Source organism: Schistocerca cancellata, chromosome 8 (genome assembly GCF_023864275.1).
Source record: "Schistocerca cancellata isolate TAMUIC-IGC-003103 chromosome 8, iqSchCanc2.1, whole genome shotgun sequence".
In the NCBI taxonomy this organism is placed as follows: Eukaryota; Metazoa; Arthropoda; class Insecta; order Orthoptera; family Acrididae; genus Schistocerca; species Schistocerca cancellata.
Genome location: NC_064633.1, coordinates 82,076,599 through 82,103,318, shown reverse-complemented (window position 1 = coordinate 82,103,318; position 26,720 = coordinate 82,076,599). Strand labels below are relative to the sequence as shown.

General features: G+C 40.5%; 1 protein-coding gene across 1 annotated transcript in view; it reads right to left on the bottom strand.

The window, feature by feature from the left end:
- Window positions 1-4,685: 4,685 nt before the first annotated feature.
- The window catches only part of LOC126094528 (malignant T-cell-amplified sequence 1 homolog), a 66,540-nt gene continuing 44,505 nt past the window's right edge, over window positions 4,686-26,720 (bottom strand). Inside the window, exons 5-6 of the mRNA XM_049908946.1 lie at window positions 12,466-12,533; window positions 4,686-4,855 (exon numbers count right to left, since the gene is read on the bottom strand). Coding sequence (XP_049764903.1) covers window positions 4,774-4,855; window positions 12,466-12,533 — 150 coding nt within the window. The 3' untranslated portion in view covers window positions 4,686-4,773. The remainder of the gene's footprint in view (window positions 4,856-12,465; window positions 12,534-26,720) is intronic.

Genomic DNA, 26,720 nt, shown 5'->3' with positions numbered 1-26,720 from the left:
CGACTTAGTATGAAACGTATATAATTCTATGTGCCTTATGTTATGTTTGTTTTGCTCCCTACAAGGAGAGATCCTTAAATACTTCATTCACTAAGTACGTGAATCCAATAATATTACGACTGCGCGTGAGTCGTAACGATCTTTCAGACTCATTACTCCTCACGCGGGAAGCGATGTAATATTATTGGTATTTCCGTCCTACGAAAGCTTTGAGTACCCTTTGAAAGACATTTGTTTTGTATAATTTACATAACTGTAAAGATGCGCATCTAGCGCGGACGCTAATACATCGATTGCGCAGTCAAAGAAACATTTTAACAGAAGCTGAACTGTCGTTCCGTTTCGATCTAAATAAAAGATGACGGTAACAAACTTTTGTAGATCTTCAGATTTTAATGTGCTTCTGCTTGTTATGTGAAAACGTAAAGGAGGTCGACTTTAAGTTAAAAAAGTGAGCGGTCTTGCTAGCGTGCAGACAACATTATTAATTAATAAAATTAAGGTAATTCATGTTCGAAACTGTAAATCAGCAAGTTATTGTTATCGGAGGTGTTGAACAGTGAAAGAATTGTCTTCAACGAAAGGAGAAAAGTAGTGACTATAATTAGTGACAAAAAAAAAAAAAAAAAAAAAAAACGTGAACCAAGGAGACAGCACAGGACAGGCTGAAATCTGATCGCACCATACTGTTAGAAAAGTAATTATGTAAGTTGTATTGTTTATAAATAAGCCCTAACTTTGCTAGTGAGAATTGTTTGAATATATTTAGTGTTTACCAGACTTCTTATTCTGTTCTTTTCCTTTATTCTTTTTTATCCTCCATGCCATATTATTTTTATAAATGTCAAACAGCCTTTACTACAGCACAGAATACTGCGGCATCCTGGTCGTAGACAGAAGGCCGCTCCTTGTCTTCTATACAACTCATAGCTGACCCATTTATTAATCATTTCATCTGCAAATGCAATTTTATTGTTCACTATTAAAGGTCCCTTAGGTAATTATAAAATTCATACTGATTACGTAAAGAAATCCGGGTTGTTCTTTTCCAAATGATAGAAGTCTTTGCGTAATCAGAAACTAGCCTCCTTCTGACAACGATCAGGAGCCGACCAGAAGACAGACGTCTTCGACCGCTTTCGTGTCTCCTGTGGCAAAGCTGTGCCAGACTGGAAACACGACACTCTAGTATGAAATACAGATTTAAATTGATAGAATTGAAATATATTTAACATAATAAGAAAAATAATATTTTTTTATCATACTAGAAGTGGTGTAGGAAGCCCGCATGTTCGTGTGTATAAAGCACTAAGAGAGCTTACACTACACCATAAAAGAAACAGGGCATCAGAGGATACTCCAAAAGGCATCAAAATTTCGTGAATCATACTAAAATGCATAATTCGGCTTGAAGTGCACATTGGTTTTTTCCAGATTCACAATGAAGTAGGTCCCATCTGATATTAAGCTTTTCAGTGTGGTTTTTGGGATGTAAATTTTCTTGGAGTACCAGTACTCTACGATCTCATGTTTGGTTCTTTATTATGGCATAATGCCATACATGGCAGAAGATGATAACATGCACTTGAAATTCACTGAACAGTTGGAAGTACCCAAAATTGTTAAATGAAACACTTCGTTTCAAATAAAATGATTGCCTCAGCAGAATTTCTTTACCAAACTTGCAAAAATATCTTCATTCTTCTGCAAGGCGATTAATGCTTGACTGCTACTAACTTGGAAAGAAAATAAAATCAGAAACTGAAATTAATAATATATTTTTGCCCTCTGTAATTATGTGAATGCATTTTAATTCACTTGATAGCTCCCGGCCACAGAAATCCGTTTTGTTTTCATTTGACGTGGGAGCTGTACACGAAGAGAAGCAGCGAAATCACTTAACGTAAACACGGGTCACGTGGAGACTAACCCCCTCCCCACTACAACTCGGACAACTCTGTGGAAGTGCGAATCTGGCAGCTAGGGCGCGCGAGAAAAATTTTTCTCGTTTGCATCTGGCTGCTTGCTGCTACTACCGATGCAGCTAACAGCCAAACTTCAAGAAGCGGGAAGCGAGAGAAGGTACTGCTTATACGCGAGTCAAATGCGCATGCGCAACAGACCGCTGGCAACTGGTCAAACGAACCTAATGTGAACAGTTGTGACGTCATGTTCATAGCAAGCAGTTTATTGTTACGAAGAATTACAGTCTGCGCCCTACGGCCTTTAACATATTTTTGCTATCTGTAGACGCTTGTGCGTGCACGGTGTTTTGTTGTCGTAAAATGCACATTTCCTTTGCCACTACAGTTTTATTTTTTTCCCCTCTCTTTTATATTTTATTGCTGCAGTATCATTCTCCAGTAGCAGGATACAATAACATTCTCTGCTAGAGAATCAATTCTGCAGTCAAACTACAAAAATGTAACTGAAAGCTAAAACAATGAAAAATTCCCAGAATTCCGAAAAATTCCCGGGTTTTTCCCGGAATTCCCGGGTCGTATACACCCTGTTCAAGGACATCTTTCCAACTTTTATTGCTCAAAGGATTATGTAGTGGCTACTTCAAAGAACACACTGTTCTCTAGATTGATGCAAAGATTAAGTTTTCAACAGAAACAGCTTTCCTGTGTGATGAAGGAGACAGGCGAGGAGTTATATCCAACACTGACATAGGAATTCTATACTTACCTTTTCCCCACTACTGGTATTGTTCCACTAGAGATTGTAGCTCCTTAACCCCAGAGAATTACAATTAGGTTTAAACTGGTTCTCTTTCAAATATATTCACATTTTCCCCACTGTGTTATGAGCATGAATTTCTCCCTGTGGATCACGAATCCATTAATGTTTCACTGTACACGAATTCATTAATGTTCACTGTAACACAGGAGTCAAATTAATGATGAGACCCACTCTCTTCCTTCTGATAATGTAATGAGTCCATTACAACAACAGAAAGAGTTTTTGGGTTAGTTGGATTTATAATACTTTTTGTTTCATTGTTAGTAGTGCTTTTCCCATTTTTTGCATGATTTTTGATTGCTATAAGATGCATTATTTGCTTTTTCAATCTATTGAAAAATGTGTATGGCTTTGGTAGAATTGCAATGGATATGACTGACTAGTTTTGAGGGGCAAAATGTTTCACTGTAAGTGAGCATTTACAGCTGCACATTCATATGCAGTTGTTGCTGGAGTAACTGTCTTAAGTTGGTGTTGAGACAGTAAATCACACAATAGACATTTTAAGAGAAAAAGTCAAAACAGTTTTAAATGTATACACCATCACTTTAACACAGGGTTGTTATCTGGTGACAACTTTCTGCATCATCATCTTTCAGAGTAGCAGGAAATATATGCTCCACAATGAATTGTCCCAAGATGTCTACAGTAGAAAGAGGAGGGAAGTTTTCTGCTCCTTTCATACGCATTTTTAGCATATTTCAATGTGTTGCATTTACAACAATGCTGTACAAACACACTGCTAACGCATGAACCAGCACAGATGATTCGGCACATACGGTCTCATCTTCATGTATGAAAAGCCTGCCTTATGTTCCTGGGAAGCACTTCAGGGTTAAATTCTAAAAATATTAGTCGAAAGAGTAAAATTCAACAAAGGAAAATCCCGGATGTAATGTAACAATATTATGAAAAGGATAGTTGCTACCCACCATATAGTGGAGATGCTGAGTCACAGATAGGCACAACAAAAAGACTGCCAGAAAATGAGCTTTTGGCCATCAAGTTCTTCATCAGAGATAGAACACACACATACACAGCCTCTGGCTGCTGAGGCCATACTATCAGAAGAAAGAGGAGGAGTGTTGTCATTAATTTGGTTCCTGTGTTACAGTGAAACATTGATGGATTTGTAATCCACACAGAGAAATTGATGCTCATATCAGTGTGGAAAAATGTGAATATATTTGAAAGAAAATCAGTTTAATGCAACTTTTGCACTGTGGCCTCAGCAGCCAGAGACTGCAGTCACATGCACATGAGTTGCATGTGCGTGATGTATGTGCACAATGTTGGCCTTGTTGGCTGAAAGCTTATTTTCTGACAGTCTTTCTGTTGAGCTTGTCTGTGACTTAGCAGTTTCGTTATATGGTGGGTATCGACTATCCTTTCCATAATATTAATCTAAAGAGTATTGTTTCTTGTGGACAACCGCTCCTATTCCATATTCAAATCTTCATTAAAAACTAGTAGCATGTGTACTGTAGAAACACTATCTTTTATGAAATTTAAGTCACTATGCTAATTGTATTCTATAAATGGACAGCATCTACCCATACACACAAATCTTACATATGTAGCCTGCAAACTGACTCATCCATTGCAATTAAAAACTTTCATAAGTATATACAGAATTAACTAATTAACACTTCCAGCCATTTGCTTCACTCTAGTCACTGCTACATCACTTTATGCCCTCGAGAATCCTTGAACATTCATGTCCATGTGTTGTAAGCCTTCTTCATATGTCTACAGGTCATCGAGTTAGAAGCAAGACTTTTTTTCACCCTTTTTGAAAGCTGGATAGTTCCTTCACATTGTACAAAAATGTGGTGTTATAGCTACACACTGTTAGCTGTTCCACACTGTTACCATTTTTCATAATTATGTAAACATATAAAGGACTGATGTAATATTTACTGTTAACAAAAATACTGACAGCAGCAAGAAACAATAATTTATTTACACGCAGCTGGTTTTCAACAACACTTTTTAAAAGGCAGTTCACATAAATAGGCAGAACACACATCATTTTACAGGTTTCATTTGCCACAGGCCATCATTTAAATAATGATAGTTTTCTACTCCAATGCCTTTGTTCACTTTTGCACTGAAAAAGAAAGATATAAAAGAATTAACAGACACGCAGAGTTAATGATACAATATATACACAGGAGATATAATTATATTTCACACACACACACACACACACACAGAGAGAAAGAGAGAGAGAGAGAGAGAGAGAGAGAGAGAGAGAGAGAGATCAAACACTAAAAACACTGCAATTGTTCTAAAGCATGCATATGCAGCATATACATCAGCTGAAGGAAACTTTGGGTGACTTGTTTAAAATTGTTACGTATAAATGGTGCCTCAGGCCTCCATAAACTGGATATCATATGCATGAAGATTTTCATACGAGGATTTAAAGGACACGATGTTATGCCCAATCAACAGCAACAGAGACTTTAGTTTAAGTGATCAAGTTTGCAATCACATTGTCAGAAATCACCTCAAAAGACAGGAGAAATACCCAGTACTGGACTTGCAACAGAACAACATTGTTGACACTAGAATATAAAGACTACTGTAAATGAGCACTATACAACCTGCCCAGTTCACAGTTTATTTGTAATCAAGACAGCGTCCGCCCCTGGTAGATGATGGGTCAGTGTGACAGAATGTCAATCCTAAGGGCCCGGGTTCGATTCCTGGCTGGGTCAGAGATTTTATCCGCTCAGGGACTGGGTGTTGTGTTGTCCTAATCATCTTCATTTCATCCCCATCGACGCGCAAGTCACTAAAGTGGCATCAAATCGACAGACTTGCATCCGGCGGACGGTCTACCCGACGGGAGGCCCTACTCACACGACATTTACATTTTTTTAAATCAAGACAGCAAGCAACTGATTTCTGTATTCGACACACCTGAGGAAGACAGGGAATCTGCTAACATTTTCTGCTAAAAATTATAATCTCAACTGCAAACTACAAGCTCTTGAGATCATGAGGGCTTGTGTATTCTGCTAAAAATTATATAATCTCAACTGCAAACTATGAACTCTAGAGATTACTTGTAAATTATGTATTACTGTATTTACCTGATGATATGCCAAGTTTTTTTTTCCCTAGATTCACCATTTGAAAAAAATACAGTGTCGTGTTATATTCACAGATTAAACTATTGCTGCTGAGGTAAATGTTCTTACAGTGTTTAATAGATTACTATGCTGGTCGTCTTACATTTACAGATGAAACTTTTGTTATTGAGGTGTAAACGTAGACTTCCGTGGTCATTGTCACAGTAAATAAAATTCTTCTGTGTTTGAAGTCACCTCGTCATCTGTAAAATTCTGATGTTTCAGCGACTGTTGGAAGGTGCCTTCCTCAGGGTGTATTGCTAACTGATGAATGAGCACTAGCTTGGATACTTATATACTATGGAGGAGTGCTGTCATTGGATGTGAGGGTGAGGAGGAAGGGTATTAGGAGTTCATTTTATTGGTCTTTGCATTGTGTGTTGTCATTGGCGGAAATGGGCATTTTCCATTGGAGTTTCCTTTACTGCTTGCCATTGGTGGAAATTGGCGGATAAGATATGCAGTAGCAACAACAGCGTAGCGTTGTTTACTAACTGCCTAGTATCGACTAGGCCGCGTGAGTGCTCTGTGTACCCTCCACCGCTGTGACCTACCACGCATCTGTTGCTCTGCAAGAGCTGTCCTTCTGCAAAGCTGTCACAGCTGGCAGCCAAGGCACTGGAAGCCACTACCCCTCTTCTCCATTCAAATTGTCGGGTCACTTGGCTATTTATATAGCCTCTCTAATCTTCCTCCTCAAAGTAAACAGCTGTTTCGACATTACGCGGGCCTCTCGAAATTCAATCTCCATCCTGCACTGCTTCTGATATTCTGCCACCGCTGATTTGTTGTACTGTTTGAGGCAGACATACTCTCGTGTTCAGTTAACCTTGCGCTTATTGGATGACCAATCTCACCTACATACACCAGTCCACATTCGCACCCGATTTCATAAACTCCGGCGGCATGAAACTTGTCATTTCCATCTTTCGTCGAGCACAGAATGTCTGTTATTTTGTTGTTACTATGAAAAATCAGCTTAATGCCTGCCTGACGGAGAATTTTGCCCAGACGTTCAGTAACCCCCCGTACATACGGTAGCACGACAGTGTTCTGTGCTTTGTTCTGCATTTCCCTGTTGCCCTCCTCCTTCAGCGCCATGGTTTTGTGTATCATCCTTATGTCGTAGCCATTAGCTCCAAAAATGGACCTGAGATTCTGTAGTTCAGCTGGCAGGTTGTGTTCAGCACTGATACTGTAGGCTCTCTTAGTTAAAGTTTGCAGGGCAGAATTCTTTTGCGTAGGATGGTGGTGGGAGGATGCATGCAGGTACCTGTCCGTGTTGGTGGGCTTCCTATAAACTCTGTGTCCAAGCTTCCTCTCTGGCTTAGGTAAACTTCCACATCGAGAAAAGGCAATACCCCGTTCTTTTCTATCTCCATGGTAAAGTGAATTTTGCTGTGCTGCTGGGTGAGATGTTCGTGAAATTTCTGAAGCTCTTCTTCTCCGTGTGGCCAGATAAAGGTGTCATCAACACATCAGCCAGCATTCTGAGTGTAATGGTGTGGACTGGAGTGCTATTTCTTCGAACTATCGCATAAAAATGTCTGCTGCAGCCGGCAAAAGAAGGGAACCCATAGCTACACTGTCCGTCTGCTCATACAAATCCCCTTTCCACCTGAAATAAGAGGTCGTCAAACAGTGGCGCACTAGCTCGCAGATATCAGGTGCTGTGCATTCCTCTAAGATGTTCACGGTGTCCGTCACGGGTACATTCGTGAACAAAGACTTCACGTCAACACTGACCATCAGATCCATATCCGATGCACGCTTTTCTTTCAAAAGTGCTATAAAATGGGTGGAGTCCTTGATGTATGAATCTGTATGGCTCACTAAACATCTAAGCTTCAGAGCCAATTCTTTCGCACATTTGTAGGGCAGTGAGTTAATACTACTCACTATCGGCCGTAAAGGAAAGGCTTCTTTGTGGATCTTTGGTACACCATATATTCTTGGTGCCTGTGGCACTTGTGGAATGAGTCTTCGGTTCATGTCAAATTTCACCCTAGTTTGCTTCAGCAGCGCTTGCATCGATTTCATTATCTTGGCCATCGGATCTCCCTTAAGTTTATGGTAAACGGGTTCATTCAAAAGATCCTCCATTTGCTTGTCGTAATCTACTGTGACCAACACTACGGTGGCATTTCCCTTGTCTACCTGTATTACCACTATCTGAGAGTTGTTCTTCGGCTTCTTGATGGCATGACAATCCTCCTTACTGATGTTTTGCTTCAGAGGCTTTGAGTGGGCCAAGACTCATATGGTTTCTTGTCGAATCTTCTCTGCTTCTGGTTGTGGTAGATGACTAACTGAGGCCTCCACTGATTCAATAATGTATTCTTTCAGTACTACTAGTTCTGGTGCGATTGCATAGTTCATCCCTTTGGCCAAAATTTTTGTGGCTGCACTGCTCAAGGTGTGGCTGGAGAGGTTCACCACTGTTCGTCGCGTGTATAGAATCGGTCCTTCATCTGTTGTTTTCTGTTGCAATTTGTCGAACTTCGTCACCTGGCGACTACTGGTACTTTCACTTGACCTTGTGGCTTGTTAAAAGGTTAACCTGTTGACCTTCTGCCAGACATCCTCATCCAGTTTCCCACTCAGAAAGAGGTGCAGCTCACACCAGTTTTATGTTGTTCGCGTCGAGACTACCACAAATGTGGTGGATCTTTCTCGCAACAAAGCTTTGCTAACCTGTACACACATATTCCTGCGGCTGCAGTTAGTAAACAATGCTATGCTGTTGTTGCCGCTCCGTGTCTTATTCGCCGATTTCCAACAATGGGAAGCAGTAAAGGAAACTCAAATGGAAAACGTCCATTTCCACCAATGACAACATGCAATGCAAAGACCATTAAATGAACTCCTAATACCCGTCCTCCTCACCCTCAAACCCAGAAGAATTTTATTGACTTTTGTTATTGTGGTTTCACAGAAATTTACTTAGAAGAGTTCTGTTCTAAAGGGTAGAGCTTAGCGAATAATACTTTAGTTCAAATAGGCTTGAGATTTCCCAATATGCAGAAGTGCTCAATACAGCATTGATCTTACTCGATCAATCATGTGACATCTGACTCGTGGCACTAGTACAAGGGTTTGATACATGAGAAACTATGAACTAGGCACTACAAATTTCTAATGCTTCACTTAAAAAATTGACAATTTATTGAAACACAGGAGGAAATAGCATTAAACTCTTTCAACTCCCAAACCTTTGTTGTATTTGACTAGGTTCGCAATAAAAGTTCTCATACATGTTGGGATACCGTATACATAAATTTATGCTGCTTTTTATTTAAAGGTAACATTTGAAGGCGAAAATCTTGTCCTTCAAAAACAATTACATGATTCTGAACCCAAGTCAGTATTTCATTTACTTATAAGAATGCAATGATTTATGAAGTGCATTGCTAAGGAAAATTTGGTATCTGTTCAGGTACCGAACACCAGTGGAAAACCTTACCAGCTTTTAATCAGCTTTACAACAGGATTACATTCAGATGAAATGATAAAGAAAATTAACTGCAAAGTAAATGGTAAACAAATGAAACAAATCACATTGAACTGACTGCAATTGCTATTGCAAGAAAAAATTATAGCAGAAAGACCAGCTATGGAGATAGCACCAAGAGATAGTGCTAGATCGTAGGACAAGCGAAAGTTCAAGAATTGGACTGAATCATGATTGTGAACTTTCATTTACGTATTAGTTGCTGTAATTTCATATGATTTGCACCCTCGAAGATACAGCCATCCAAGTTTCACTGTTGCTCAAGTGCAGCACTATGGAGGGCTTCGAGGGGGAATGGTAACACCACCTTGGCTGAGAACTATTATGAGTATGGCGAGGGGAGTGGTGAACAGGGAGTAAATCTCATCTTGCTGCCAATCATGGGGATCTTTACTGCATACTTCGACTTTTTATGAACATTTACCACATTTGAAGTGCACTTTATCTGAATCCATTTGCACTTGGGATCAAATTGACTTTAAAATTGGGCAAATACTTAACAATAGCATATGAGGGTAGTTTGAAAAGTTCTCGGAATCACCATGAGAGGTCAGCACTTGCGCAATAAGTTGTTTATGTGATTTTCATTGGACTGTTGCCTGTAAACACATGCCATGCCTACGCTCTTTGAAGAGAGCTGTTGCAGTGACATGGCTCTGTTGTTGTTCTCGCACAGTGATTTGCGAAGAAGGAAAAAAAAATAGAGATTCGAGCAGTGATTAAGCACTTCGCAAAGAAACATGAAAGCAAAGGACATTCAAGCCAATTTCCAGAATACACTGGAGGACTCTGCTCCTTCATATTCAACTGTTGCCAAGTGGACAAATGAATTTAAATTTGGTCAGGAGAGCTTAGATGATGATCCACACAGTGGTTGGCCAAGATCTGTCACTACTCCAGAAATCACTGCAGAAGTGCACAAAAGGGCCATGAAGGATCGCCAATTGAAAGTGCGTGAAATTGCTCATGCTTGCCAGATGTCATCTGACAGGGTACACCACATTTTAATTGAAGCATTAGAAATGAAAAAAAATATCTGCAAGATGAGTGCCGCAAATCTTAAGGTGCACCTGCACATGTGACATTGCCACGGCAAAATTACACTAAGGTATGAATTGTTGCCATACCGGCCTTAATCACCAGATATGGCTCTGTCATTCTTCCATCTCTGCCCAAAACCAAAAATTTTTCTTGGTGGATTGAAGATTCACTTCAAACGAAGAATTGATAGCTGAAGTTCACAACTATTCTGCTGACCTGGAGGAAACTTTTTCAAGATGGGATCAAGACACTGGAACATCACTGGAGCAAGTGCGTAAATCTACAAGGAGACTATATTGGAAAATAAAAAAAGTTTCAGTGATGTAAGTACTTTTTTTCTATTCCGTTCTGAGAACTTTTCAAAGCACCCTCTTACATTTCTGCAGGAGACAGTATAAGTCTAGACTGGTGCCAGTGATGCATTTACGTGTTTCTGGCAGCAGTATGCCAATGATATAGATTGTCAGCTGCTGGTTATGCACTGCCAATGAGATAGTGGCAGGCAGACGACTGTTTTTCTCACAACAATATGACCTCTGTCATTGCATGTGATCTGCACGAAAAGTATATTTTCACCACTTCACAAAATGCTTTTACCCCTGCCTGCACTCCCACCATTGAAGGACCACTCCCCCTTTCCACACATCCAACTGGCAAACTCATTTTACGTGTGTTAGTGTAAGTGTTCCAGCAGTAGTGAACACCAAAAGATCCTGAGGTAGATCCCAGCAGAGGGGTCGAAACGTCGAAAATTTTAAAAGAAACATGACGCGGCCTAATAACCCAGCGAAAATTTTAAAAGAAACATGACGCGGCCTAATAACCCAGCGAAAATTTTAAAAGAAACATGACGCGGCCTAATAACCCAGAAGATTTTGACTACAGTGCAATTTAGCTAGCAGAAATTTCTATATATCAAATAGGAGCAGGTATAAGCACTAAGAGAAAAATAACACATGAACTAGTTTTCAGCTTTAAAGTTGTTGTCAATTATGCAGTGGTATGAGACAAGATGTTACCATCAGACCTGTCAATTTGACTCTGTGAACAGTCCCATCTTAAAGTCACCTTTATGCTCAATCTCATGGTGGACATTTTCTAATGGAAACACATAATCTGAAATCAGTTACAATCCGGAAGATAAGAAAATAAAGGTACTCGTTTTGAAAACTGTTTTTCCCTTATATCAAAACTAGCTTCCAGTACTGTTCCCTTATCTGCCTGAAGAAAGAACAGAGAACAAAAAGCAATAATCAGCCCTTATTGTAAGTCTTCCACTCAGGTCATCCACAGCCATGGGACATAGGACTAGGATTGTATCAAGCACAGGCACTAGGGCACTGCATATATCAAGCTGGTGATAGACCACCACTTTGGGGTAAGAGTATGATTTTTAATGCAGTATCTCTCATCAGAGGGCACCACAAGATGTGGTTACTATCCTGAAGGAAAATGGGTTTGATTTTTGTTGAGGTCTATGGCATCAGATGACTATAAGTCAATGATTTGCTCACAGTGATGGTGATTGGTTTATTGGTGTCACAAAAAATGGTATCAGAAACTTTGTTGCGAATTACCAGGGCAAGATGTTACCTGTCTGTAATGGCTCTTGCAAGGTTAATCACTGTATTTTGGTATCTCCTGTTTCCCACAGCATCTGCAGATCCTATGCATAGCAGGGCTGTATAGGATAGACTGGGTGACAGCCTGTCCAGATGAAGATAGTGTAAGAGCTAAAAGAAGGTAGCTCAATGAATTGAGAAGGATTAGCTCTCTCTCTCTCTCTCTCTCTCTCTCTCTCTCTCTCTCTCTCACACACACACACACACACACACACACACACACACACACAGACAGACAGACAGACAGACAGAGAGAAAGAGAGAGAGTTTGTTCCAGATAAAAATCTGTTTCCAATGATACTGACTACTGCCACGAAATACGAATTTTCTACACTGCATACTGAATTTAATCTTGCTTTTAAGCGTTGCAGAATTATTGATCCAATCATTACTGGTAAATACTTACATGTCTTCTGTAGATAATGTTGTAATTCCTATTGCTAATGCATGCTGTTTGCCTTCGGCCATCACAGCCTAGATTACTGTTAAGAAAAATATATACACAATAAACATATCTGCATAAATGGAGTTCCATGAAACAGACACACTATGAGAAAATGTTTCAATTACCATGAACTAAAATTGTTATAGTTATCTTTTCTGTCTACAAGAATTTATTTTAATATGAGATTTGAGGGCCACCTTCTACATTTTTACAACCAACCACTATGTGGCAGTACTGAGATGTGACATTTACTTTTGTTTTAAAGTATGTCATATGTTATTGTTACAGTAATATCATATCGCAGAGTAGTTTCTTTGTAATGAGCATTTAAAGAAACTCTCTTGTGAGAAAAATTACATTTTTTATGATGGTTTTCAATGGATGACTTTTTTTATAATTTTCGTAAAAGTCTAGCTTGACAGCATATTGTGCTGTAAGACACAAACAACAGCACAGCCACAATGAACCAAAGTTTATTCTCCTTCCACAGACAAGATAACAACAGTTGAGAATGGGGGGACAAACTAGAAACAATCTCAGTTCCAGGTACCCATACAAGCAATTGCTGACAATAGCGACCAACACAATATGAGAACAATGACAGTGGTGGTGGAAGAAGATTCTGGGCCAGAACTAGTGAGTAGGGCAGAAGTGGTGCAGCCATGGAGACATGCACTGGCCACTCCCCCACAAAGCACCATGAGAGAAGACTGATGGTAAAGGCACTTGTTGCATTTTGACTTCTGGTTCCTGAACATTGTGGAACTGTACAGACAGTAAACGTGCTAGATGCTCAGCCAGGGGCACTGGTTCTGAAGGACCCAAGGGCACTGACCCAGTCAGCAGTGGAATCACTGGTGATAGCAAAGCATAGCAGGAAGAGCTGGCAGCACACACTGAGGCGCTGGATCCCAGAGGAGGGCAGAAGGCAGCAACATCCACAAGGAGGGTGGGTCCCCCTTGCAGCAGGGGTGCCCCACGAAACCGGGACAGGTGTTAAGGGATGAGACGGAGGCGGCGGCAGTAGACCTACGACCCACACACTAGTGCGAGGATGCAGATGGTCACGGTCGCATGCCGTAAGCCCATCAGCAATGCACAGTATACAGGAATGGTGGCATCAGCAGCTATGGACCAGGATCAGAAACAGAACCTCCAAGCCCAGACAACAGAGCCAGAAGTGAACTGTGATGAGGGCTGCACTAATGGGCATTGGTGTGGTAGCACGAGCAGATGAAGGAGGGTGCAGAGCTGATGACCACAGAGCGCATTGATCAGACTCCGATCCCCCATCAGCATATAACTGAAGGAATTCTAGCACGTCAAGGTGTTGTCTGTGGACAAATCGGTGACAAACTTCTTCATTTGAACACTGAACATACAGACAAGACATCCTGCCTCGACGTTACATTAGGGGTGAAAAGAAAGAGCAGTCACGTGGTGAATGCCTTGATGGGTGCAGAAATCATGGAAGGTCTGAGACACAAACTGTGGACTGTTATCTGTCACAAATGTATAAGACAATTCTTCAATACAAAAAATTTTGGACTGGTCTTGAATCATAGGCACAGCTGAAGTTGAAAGATAGCGGATAACATACAGAAATTTACAGAAACCATTTAGAACCAATAACCCGTAAGAATTTAGGAAGGGTCTTGTAAAATCAACATGGATGTGTTCTCATGGGCCACAGAGACATGGTCACCCACGGGGGTAGCGCACAGAGCAATACGTGACAAGATGTACATCGCTGTCAATACTAGGCCAAAACACATGCCGATGGGCCAATTTCTTTGTCCACAACATCCCCCAATGTTCCTGATGTAGGAGCTGGAGCACATCTTGGCACAGAGTGACCTGAATCACGACCTTGGGTGACAGCCTGTTTGTAGCTAAGAGAACATCATCAAATAGCAAAAGGTAATGACGTATGGCAAAATAGTTACACAAAGGATCAGAAACCCGCATGGTGGATTGTCTGGTCAATCATGCTGAATGAGGTGAATGACATGATGCAAAACCAGATTGGCAGCAACAGGAGCTGCGATCCAGAAACTTATAACAGGAAACCCATCTACTGTATGTTGCGCCCCAACATGTAAGTGGAAACAAAGAGCAACCAGTTCAAAAGTAGGATCACAATGGAAGCTGGAATAACACATCAGCATTGGACAGGCTGAAAATTTATTTCATAGGTGTAGTAAGACAGAAACGAGGCCCCACCCTGGAGGCGATGTACTGCTGTGACAGGCAAAGAAGTAGAAGGATTAAACAATGAAACCAAGGGCTCATTGTTAGTAATAAGGTGTAGCTTAGATCCATAGAAGAAGTGAAACTTATTGAGGGTGTAGACAATGACAAGTGCTTGCTTTTCAATTTGAGAGTAACACTGCTGAGCAGAGATGAACGTTTTTGACACTTAAGCTATTTGATGTTCAGAACCATCCTCATATAGATGTGCAAGAATGTCTCCAAGTAGATAGTGAGACGCATCCGTAGCCAAAACCAGATGGTGGACACAGTGTAAAGGAGCCAAACAAGGAACATTCTTGGGGACCTACTCGTGGGTGGATGGGTGGAGGAGGAAGAAAAGATTAGCTGAGCACCTTGCAGAAAATGTATGGGAGCCCACAAGCACACAAAACAATATCCCTATTATATTGGAATCAGAGGGGCACATTTTTTAGGTTAGAGTCAAGTTACATACTACTTTGAGTCTGAACACTAATAATCGGTGTCACGCTCTGAAGTATTCTGAGCCAGTATGATTTGTGGAATTAACAAAGGTACTAAACTATTTCTGTTTGAGATCTCAGAGGAGATGGATGTACAGGGGGTACATAAAGCCCGCGAACACTTTTAATTATTTATTGCACAAGAACTAAACATCGTTCAGATGTCATACATATTGCATTATGAACAGAAACTCTTAAACCTTTTTTTTTTTTTTTTTTTTTCCAACAAACATTCGATATGCGAACTATGAAAGACCTGGCAGACGTCAATACGGTAATCGAATTCTTGCCATACCCATCCCAGCACGGCATCGTCGACTGTGGCAGTCACTTCCTGTATTCTCTCCTCGAGCTCTGCTACATCACTTGGTAGAGGCAGTACTTACACCCAAGACCTTTAATGTGTTCCCGCAGAAAAAAGTCACTCGGAGAGAGATCTGGTGTTTTTGTCGAACTCCAACACACAGAAAGCTCACTCCGCACCTAACTCGCCATGTTTGCAACTAGCGCTATTGGCAAATTACCAAACTACGCTGTGGTGGTATACATGGAAAAAAAAAAACTTTCAGGTTTTCTCTTCAAAATGATATTATGTATGATATCTGTACAATGTTTGGTTCTTGTGCAATAAATAATTGAACGTGTTCCCGGACTTAATATACACCCTAATCTTGGAGTGTTAATGGCAGACATGCTGCAAATTTCCATTGATGAGTTTCTAACATTAAAATATGTATAGAAAGAGTAATTTATGATTCTAAAATGAAGATTTACATCATCAACAACCAAGACAATATAACAAAATTTATTTCAAGAAATAAAAGTTACATTGGAGTTTCATTTCAGTGATCACCAAGTACAAAGTTCATGTACTGGTATGTCTCACATAAACTAAGCGACCGGATGCGTACTGGAAACTAGGGAAGAACCTGCAGCTTACATGGTCAAATTGTTCTTTGAAAATAAATTTGTAATAGTAATAATAATAATAATAATAATAATAATAATAATAATAATAATAATAATTGTTCTATGTGTAATTCCTTGACCTCCACAATCCAATGGGTATCTCAGCTCTGTTACTGCATACAAACAGACGCCGTGTGATTTATGCAGAGATTGGTCACATTTTTTTTTAGTTATAGCTAAATCATCACACAAGTCAATCAAACAATGATGAACAAGCTCAACCAATTCCAACCTGTACAATATAGTAAACCGAGCCTTTCCAAACACCATCTAAACACAGGGTTAGAGAAGTTATCAAGGATTATAAACTTATATAATTTTCGTGTAGAGTTAACATGGATAAAGGAGAAGTTGAAATATGAAAGTTGGACACAGAGTCAAAAATATTGAAAGAACTGTTTTTGTGTTGATCAGAACCTAGAAGCATGGGCTTGTGAGTTGTTACTGCTGTATACTTCTCTGATAATTGTAACTGTCTACAGATCCCCTCCAAGAAACTTTCAGCTATTTATGAGAAATCGAAGTACATTATTTAGCTACCTGTCAGACAAGAAGAAACAGTTAGAAGTGCACGGAGATTTCATCGTAGATTTCTTAAACAATACGGACAGGAAAAATGAACCGAATTATTATTTTGGTGCCTCAATCTAATTGCAACAGTCAATTTTCCAACTCGTGCGCAGCAAAATAGTAGGGCAACGCACTATCCTCTGTGCCCTCGGTGGCTCAGATAGATAGTGTGTCTGTCAAATAAGCAGGAGATCCCGGGTTCCGATCTCAGTCGGGGCACACATTTATAACTGTCCCCGTTGATGTATATCAATGCCTGTCGACAGCTTAGGGTCTTGATTTAATTATCATTTAACGCTGCAAGAGGTCTCCCAGGCTGTGCGTAGGTCAAAAAACAATCTAGTCCCTGGGGATGACAGCATAATCGCTGAATTAATAAAAACTGGTGGTGAGACTGTAATAAAGAGACTGCACACATTAATATCAGATATATGGGAAACGGAAACTATGATAGATAATTGGAAAACTGGAACAATAATCCCCATTTATAAGATAGGGGACACAACAGCACATGAAAACTATAGAGGTTTAACACTCATAAGCACAGCTTATAAGATCTTCACAAGTATATTAAACGAAAGGATAAAGAAGTGTACAGAATGCATACTAGGGGAATACCAGTGTGGCTTTCGACCAGACAAAGTAACAACTGATCAAATATTTGTGATAAGAAAAATGATGGAAAAGTTCTATGAATACGATATAGATCTGCATTTCCTATTCATCGACTTCAAACATGCCTTTGACAGCATAAATGGGCAAGAACTATACAGAGTACTGGAAGAAGTTGGTATATGTGCTAAACTAATAAGACTGACCAGAATGACAATGACAGAGACAAGAGCAAAAAGTAAAGGTCCTTAGCAGAACAAGTGAAAGCTTTGACTTTATTAAAGGTGTGAAGCAAGGTGATAGTCTCTCCACTGTCCTATTCAATATAGCCTTGCATAGTGTACTAAATAAAATCAACAAAAAAGGCACGATATTTAAGAAAACTAGCCAGATATGTGCATACATTGATGACGTTGCTATAGTAGGAAGAAATATCAATACACTCCAAGAAACATGCCAGGCAATGGAAACAGAAGCCTTAAAAATTGGCCTCATAGTAAATGAAAACAAAACAAAATATATGGCAATGTCACAATCTGAGGCCAGAAGAACCCCTAAAAACCTAAACATCAATGAGAAATGCTTCAAAGGTGTGTCCTCTTTCAACTAATTGGGAGCCCTAATAACAAATGATAACAGTATTGGAAAGGTTATAGGGGAAAGAATAGAAGCTGGAAACAGAGCTTACTTTGCAAATATGCAACTTTTCAGAAATAGCCTTGTTACAAGAAAAACAAAACTGCTAATATATAATTCCCCAATCTGTCCAGTTATCACATATGGTTCAGAGGTATGGAGGTTGACAGAACATGATAAAACGCACTAAGAACCACTGAGCAGAAAATAATATGCAAAATCTATGGGCCAATAAGGGAGGAAGGAGGCTGGAGAATACACTACAATGCCAAAATTTAAGAGTTAATTCAAGGTAGGGGCATAGTAAAATTTGTGAAATCACAGCTAGCACACTTTCAGAGAATAGCAGAGGATAGAATTACAAAGAAAATGATGAAAAGTGCAATCCATTCAGCTAGGCAAAAAGGGAGACCTAGAAGAAGATGGATTGACGACATAATAATGGATCTTACCAGAATGGGAGTCCGGATGTGGAAAAGAGCAGCAAATAACTGAGAAGTGTGGAGGAAGATTGTTGAAGAAGCCAAGGCTCACCAAGGGCTGTAGCGCTACTGAAGAACAGGATACAATGTTTTAAGAATAAGCTGAAAGGACTGCTGAGGGATGAGGTATAAGTAGAAAGAGATGCTAATGTCAAATTCAATATATTTCATAGGAAATTTGTGTCAATTTTTGACAGTTGCTTCCCTAAAAAATTATCCAGAACATCCATTTAAAAATACACACAAGTAATCCATGGATAACTTAGAGCATTAAAATCTTAACAGGAGGAAGAGAGAAATTTGTGTAAAGGCCAGAGTAAGTCAAGATCTGACATTACTTGCATACTACAAAAACGTACTGTAATATTTTAAGGAAAGTCATTATAGTCTCCAGAAGTATGCATGTCCAGGCAGAAATAAATAACACAGATAACAAGATTAAAACCATATTGGACATTGTGAAACGGGAAACATGACTGACAGTCAGTCAGTGTACAAGATTCCATAACAATTGAACTAAATGACAATGTTGTGGCTGATAATTCACAAGCTGCCAGTACTTTTAACAACCACTTTCTGAATGTAGCAGCAAATACAGGATTAAATGGTTCATTTGAAGAAGTAAGAGAATATATTAAAAATGTCATTCCACAAAACTATAAGCAATTAGAAGTAGTACCAACATCCTTCACTGCAATTAATAAAATTATAAACATTCTAAAAAAAAAAAAAAACATTTTAGGTGGGTTACTGGAATTTCAAACAGAACTCTGAGTAGTTGCTCCAACTTAATAAACAATGTCAAAGTTTAACAATGCAATTGTTAAACCACTTCATAAGAAAAGTGACAAGACAGAGTTAAAAAAATTATTGTTCATTTTCTTTACTGACTACTTTTTCCAAACTATTCGAGAAGGTGATGTAGTCAAGAGGAGTAGTACACTTAAAGCAATTTACTTAGCATATCACAGTTTGGACTACAGAAGGGTTGCTCAACTGAGAAGGCTATTTATACATTTACTCATCAAACAGTACAACCTTAAATAATTGTATACAGCCAGTTGTTATTTTTGTGATCTTTCCAAGAAGACTGATTGTGTAGATCATGTTACTCTCTTAGAAACACTCAAGTTTTATGGAATTGATGGCTATATGCACAGCTGGTTTTGAACAAATGCAAATGGTTGTGCTGAATAATTCAATATTCGAAAGGTAAAAATTTTAGTGATTTGTGAAAAAAAAAAAAAAGGAATCACAAAGAGAGTCCCACAGGATTAAAATCTGGGTTCACTCCCATTCCTTACATACCTTCCACAAGCAAAACTGCCACTTTTTGCAGACAGTACTAATGTTACCATAAATCCCACTAGGGAGAAAGCAACAGAAGAATTGCTAAATGATATTTTCCAAAGAATTATTAAGTGGCTCTCTGAAAATGGACTCCTCAAAGTTTGAAAAAATACCAACAATTGATGTAGACATGAGAACGTGACGTCACAATACATATACGCACTAAGGAAATACATCATAAATAATCCATCACAATTTGAGAAGAACAGTGATGTCCATACCTACAACACTAGAGGGAAAAATGACCTTCATTACCCATTGTTAAAGTTGTCGGTGTCTTAGAAGGGAATGCAATATGCAGCAACAAATATTTTTGGTCATTTGCCGAATAACATAAAATGTCTGATAGTAGCAAAGCAAGTTTTACATCTAATTTAAAATCATTTCTCCTTAACATATCCTCCCATTCCACTGATATACACTCCTGGAAATTGAAATAAGAACACCGTGAATTCATTGTCCCAGGAAGGGGAAACTTTATTGACACATTCCTGGGGTCAGATACATCACATGATCACACTGACAGAACCACAGGCACATAGACACAGGCAACAGAGCATGCACAATGTCGGCACTAGTACAGTGTATATCCACCTTTCGCAGCAATGCAGGCTGCTATTCTCCCATGGAGACGATCGTAGAGATGCTGGATGTAGTCCTGTGGAACGGCTTGCCATGCCATTTCCACCTGGCGCCTCAGTTGGACCAGCGTTTGTGCTGGACGTGCAGACCGCGTGAGACGACGCTTCATCCAGTCCCAAACATGCTCAATGGGGGACAGATCCGGAGATCTTGCTGACCAGGGTAGTTGACTTACACCTTCTAGAGCACGTTGGGTGGCACGGGATACATGCAGACGTGCATTGTCCTGTTGGAACAGCAAGTTCCCTTGCCGGTCTAGGAATGGTAGAACGATGGGTTCGATGACAGTTTGGATGTACCGTGCACTATTCAGTGTCCCCTCGACGATCACCAGTGGTGTACGGCCAGTGTAGGAGATCGCTCCCCACACCATGATGCCGGGTGTTGGCCCTGTGTGCCTCGGTCGTATGCAGTCATGATTGTGGCGCTCACCTGCACGGCGCCAAACACGCATACGACCATCATTGGCACCAAGGAAGAAGCGACTCTCATCGCTGAAGACGACACGTCTCCATTTGTCCCTCCATTCACGCCTGTCGCGACACCACTGGAGGCGGGCTGCACGATGTTGGGGCGTGAGCGGAAGACGGCCTAACGGTGTGCAGGACCGTAGCCCAGCTTCATGGAGACGGTTGCGAATGGTCCTCGCCGATACCCCAGGAGCAACAGTGTCCCTAATTTGCTGGGAAGTGGCGGTGCGGTCCCCTACGGCACTGCGTAGGATTCTACGGTCTTGGCGTGCATCTGTGCGTCGCTGCGGTCCGGTCCCAGGTAGACGGGCACGTGCACCTTCCGCCGACCACTGGCGACAACATCGATGTACTGTGGAGACCTCACGCCCCACGTGTTGAGCAATTCGGCGGTACGTCCACCCGGCCTCCCGCATGCCCACTATACGCCCTCGCTCAAAGTCCGTCAGCTGCACATACGGTTCACGTCCACGCTGTCGCGGCATGCTACCAGTGTTAAAGACTGCGATGGAGCTCCGTATGCCACGGCAAACTGGCTGACACTGACGGCGGCGGTGCACAAATGCTGCGCAGCTAGCGCCATTCGACGGCCAACACCGCGGTTCCTGGTGTGTCCGCTGTGCCGTGGGTGTGATCATTGCTTGTACAGCCCTCTCGCAGTGTCCGGAGCAAGTATGGTGGGTCTGACACACCGGTGTCAATGTGTTCTTTTTTCCATTTCCAGGAGTGTATTTCTACTTAAAAACTGGGATCCACTAATCATGTATAATATATCCTGGAAACTCAAAGAATGGAAAATCCAGGATGGAATGTTATATCTTGGAAACTGATTCGTTCCACATCATTCTGATAAAGGAACCATTCAAATGATCTATGGAACATGTACGTGGACAACAAAAAAGAATTTCTGGATTTTTCCCGGTTAAAAAGTACACTTTCTCCCAGATGAAAATACACTTTTTTTGTGTTAAGTGAGAGTATACTTTCCCTCAGAATCAGAAAACTTATCAATGCTTTGAATGCTCAAGGTTTTATACACTTGTGTAAAACCTCCCACCCCTTACCCCTTTAGGAAATGAACCCCACAAAAGAATTTGTTATCGAAAGATATTTGATTTGCAGCAACATGTATGCTGCATATTTTCGTATTAAGAACGTATATATTCGAATTTCACCAAACACAGAACATTAGTTTCCAAAGCATTTAAATCGAGATCGCGATGCACTTTCGTAAGCCAATCGTAGCTCATGGTACGTGATCTCACCAGCCGATGGCAGCAGATATTCATTGCGTTTAGATGGGGCACCCAAAATTTCGTAAACTGATCTCCTACTATCACTTCTGGGTGTCCATGTGAACACTTCAAAATCAATTCTGGAAATCCACCCCTGGCTGCCGGTTTTCCAATTCCACAATCAATTTTCGCTCCCATGTAAATTCAGCCAGTACCGAAATGTGCTTGGGCTGTCAGGTTTCATCTCGTTTTTAAAAATTTTGGCTAATATTGACGGAGTGGCTTTTGTAGGGTGGAGGATAAGTAGAAATCTTAGAATGAAGCTGTTTATACCTTGTCTAGCTGAAGAGAAATAATGACTGTGCTGACTAAATTATAAACTACATCTGCTGTTTTCCAGGCCCCGTAGTTAACTGGGCTAGCAAATCTGCTTCAGACCTGAACAAGTAAACATGACAGCAGAAAACCATTTCCGAAATTCGGTTTTCGTCTTTCAGAATATGTGTCCCAAGTAAATGACGTGATTTGGAGCATAAAATAGGAAAAGTTAATGATATAAATTAATGTATATAGTGTAGCTACAAGAAAATCTAAGCTTTTACATACAATGATTCATCTTTCAGAATATGTGTCCCAAGTAAATGATGTGGTTCGGAGCATACAATAGGAAAAGTTAATGATATAAATTTATGTACATAGTGTAGCTACAAGAAAAGCTAAGCTTTCACATACAATATTTGTCTTTTTTGCGTGTGTTGCACTTTGATACATCGCACAAATGTGCTAGTAAAATTTTAAGTAAGATGTAAAAGATCTTCTGGGTTCAAAATTCTTCTAAGTGGCTGGCCCTCAAAGTGTTAAGCTTTAAATGAGAATCAAATGCTCTATGATTTAAGAAATTCAAAGCATGTTCGAACACGTAACATAACTCTTATTGCGTAAAATGAAATGTACTTTGAAAGTAATGCTTTTCAAAAAACCGATCGCAATATTTTCCCACGATTCAGCAGTTGTCAGATAGCGCCAGAAAACGGCGTTACTGTGCCTCCGCAGCTATGATGATGTAGGTACACTGTATTTTCGTACGTACATAGCATTAGGAGACCTTACATTATGTCACAGACGAAACAGGACATCAGAGGATACTTCAAGAGCATAGGAATTTCGTACACCATAACAAAATGCATAATTCGACTTAAAGAGCTTTTTTCATATATCCAGATTCACAAAGACATAGGCCAAAAGCTGATATTAAACTTTTCAGAGTGGTTTTCAGGATACAAATTTTCTTGGAGTACCAACGTATTATCTCATGTTTAGTTCTTTATTATGGCATAATGCCACACATTCCAAACGATAACAACATGCACTTGAAATTCCTCAAACATCTGACACTATTCAACAGAGTTTCAAATAAATTGACTGTCTCTGTGGAAAAGATTAATTAAAGCCAAAGTTTTGTATCAAATCGACGAAAATAACTTCAGTGTTCTGCAAGGCAATTAATGCCCGACTGCCAAAAACCTGGAAATAAAAACTGAAACTAATACCATATTTTAGCCTTCCTTGAGAATGTGAATGTATTTTAATTCGCTTCATAGCTCCCGGCCACAGAAATCCATTTTGTTTTCATTTGAGTTGAGAGCTATAAACCAAGAGGAAACAGCAAAATCACAAAATGTAAACACGGTTCACATGGAGACTACCACTCACCACTACAACTCGGACTGCTCTGCGCATGTGCGAATCTGGTAGCTTGGGTATGCTATAAAAATGTTTCCGGGTAGCATCTGGCTGCTTATTGCTATTGCTTATCACTCCTGTCTAGTTACCTTGGATACAGGTAACAGCCACACTTCAAGTAGCTAGAAGCAGGAGAAGGTACTGCACATATGCGACCCAACCGTGTATGCGCATAAGCCTGCTGACAACTACTCAAATGAACCAAATGAAACTGGTGTGACGTCATGCCCATCGGAAGCAGTGTCATCGGGGGTTGGGGGGTGATTTAGCCGGAGCACTGGTCAGACCAAATGCAAGGTGATAATATTGGTACAACCAGAAGTGCACATTAATCACAAAGAGTCATTTAAAATCCTCATTCAATGGAATCTGTAAATGGGCCACAGATAAATAAATTTTTGGAGAAAACTGGCCACGGTGAATTTAGCCAATAACTCATCTGGACGGGGCAATGATAGATTGAGAATTTACTTAAACTTTAAAGTTGCCGCAGAAGTGAAGCTAACCACATAGACTTTAACAGCCACGAAGAAGGGAGGGGGGGGGGGGGGGGTGTCGGCAGAGGTAGACCACTCACCCTACGTAGTAGGCTGTATGACCCACAACGACCTCAACCTGTCCATTTCTGATTTCACTTGACCGTGCAAAGCCACCGAAATAAGGTGTGCACAGAAAAAGCACCACAGGTTTCAGGGTAATGAGGGCTGCAAAATTAGTGACACAACCTAATTCATCTGAGAAAAGAAATGACAACACAGAAGAATTCCTGGTTAAGGACCTGCTCAGACACGAGGTGCACCATATCCAAAATGGAAAAACCAAAAGCACTGAAAGCATCCAAACCAAGCAAATTATTGGTGCCAGTGTTATCCACTACAAAAAAAGTCAAGGAAACACAGATTTACGCCTGGGGAAAGTTGTAAATTGCCCCAAAATTGGAATACACTGCTTGTTGTAACCCACGGAACATCAAGTAACTGAAGACAATTTCAGAGATCCCATATCCATGAAAGTGGTTGAGTTCAGTAAAGTCACTGCTGCACCCATGTCCACCTGCAGTCTGAACACTTTGTTCATCACTCCCACTTCAATAACCAGTTTGTTATGATTCATAAGCACTGGAGAGACACAATTAACATCCATGTCCACATTCGCATTGGGGGTGGGAACAAAACACAATGATATGTCCTTTAGTCCTACAGTTGCTACAGCGCTTAGAGCACGCACCCCTGTTGTGTTGCATGGAACATTATTGCCAAGATGGAAGTGCTGTGATTGAGAAGTCACTCTCCAGTGTGGTGCAGAGGCCATGTTTTTACAGCTGCCACATTGATCTCTCCCCGTTGAGAACTGATGGACTTCCAAAGACCAGAAACAGGAGTCACTGCAAACAATGTCACACCAAGGCCTCAATCTGATTACCAGCAACACGAGATACCCCCAAAAGATAGAGTAATATGTAACACTTCTGGCAAAGATGGATCCTTGCATTGTAGCACATACTGATGCACATCTTTGTGAGAAGCCAACTGAATGATGACATCACGGACAGCAGAATCATGATGAGCATTGGTAACAAACTGACATTTGCATGGAGACAATGAAGTTTGGCTACCCAAGCCCTGTATGACTGGAAGGCCTGTATATGACCACGATAGAACTCTACACACACTGCAATGAATGCACAAATTTACGATGGTAATCTGACAACTTATACATTTTGTAGAACAATTCGACACAGATTTCTGGAGTGGGGCTAAATGACACAATAACTGGTAATTCCAAGAAGAAATCCATAAAAGGAACAAAGTCTTACAAGTGTTTACATTATTGACACCAAGGTGAAGAAGTGTTGTTGAAGTCACTTCTCATTATCCTCCCAGTCTTCAGATGTGTTGTCATAAGGGTTAAGGGCGGCAGGCATGCTGACAGAGTGGAAGCCTACATAGTCAATGTGGCCAACGAGTTCGAGGAGAGATTGGCGCACTGCCTCCATGGAAAGAAGTACAGAAGGAACAACCAAATAGACTGATCACATGGAAGTAAATACCACACTTTTCGCCAATTGTGTGGTAGTGTAAGACACAAACAACAGCACAGCCCCAATGAGAAGTCCATTCTTCTTCCACATACAAGCGAACTACAGTTGAGAACATGAGACACAAACACAGAACTAATCAACGTACTGATACAAGCAGTTACTGACAATAAGCATGAGCACAATATGAGAGGGAGAGCCTGCTGCCTACACTTATAAAGAGGAGGGCTCGACTAGATGACATGACAGATACTGTGCCATGTGCACAAGTTACGTGACCCACTGCAGGCAGCATCTGGTGGCTGGCCCATGCAGATGCTGTTGGCAGAATACTTGAAGTGTAGTATGCCGGTGGAATAGTGTCACAGCACATATCCAAGTATTAGGGACAGGGTGATAACAAGACAGTCATCGGTTAAATCCATTTGTTCAACTTTTTGTGATCTGTCATCTTCAAAAAATCTGTTTATAATGGGTTTGCAGAATTTTGTTGCAGTCCTGCTTCCACTAGTGATGAGTTTTGTGCAGGTCAACCAAAGTCAATTGCTATTTCAGCAATTATAAATACTATGTAAGCTTTTGACAATGTTGACTGGAATACTCTCTTTCAAATTCTGAAAGGTGGCAGGGGTAAAATACAGGGAGTAAAATAAAGGCTATTTACAATTTGTACAGAAACCAGATGTCAGTTATAAGGGTTGAGGGGCATGAAAGGGACGCAGTGGTTGGGAAGG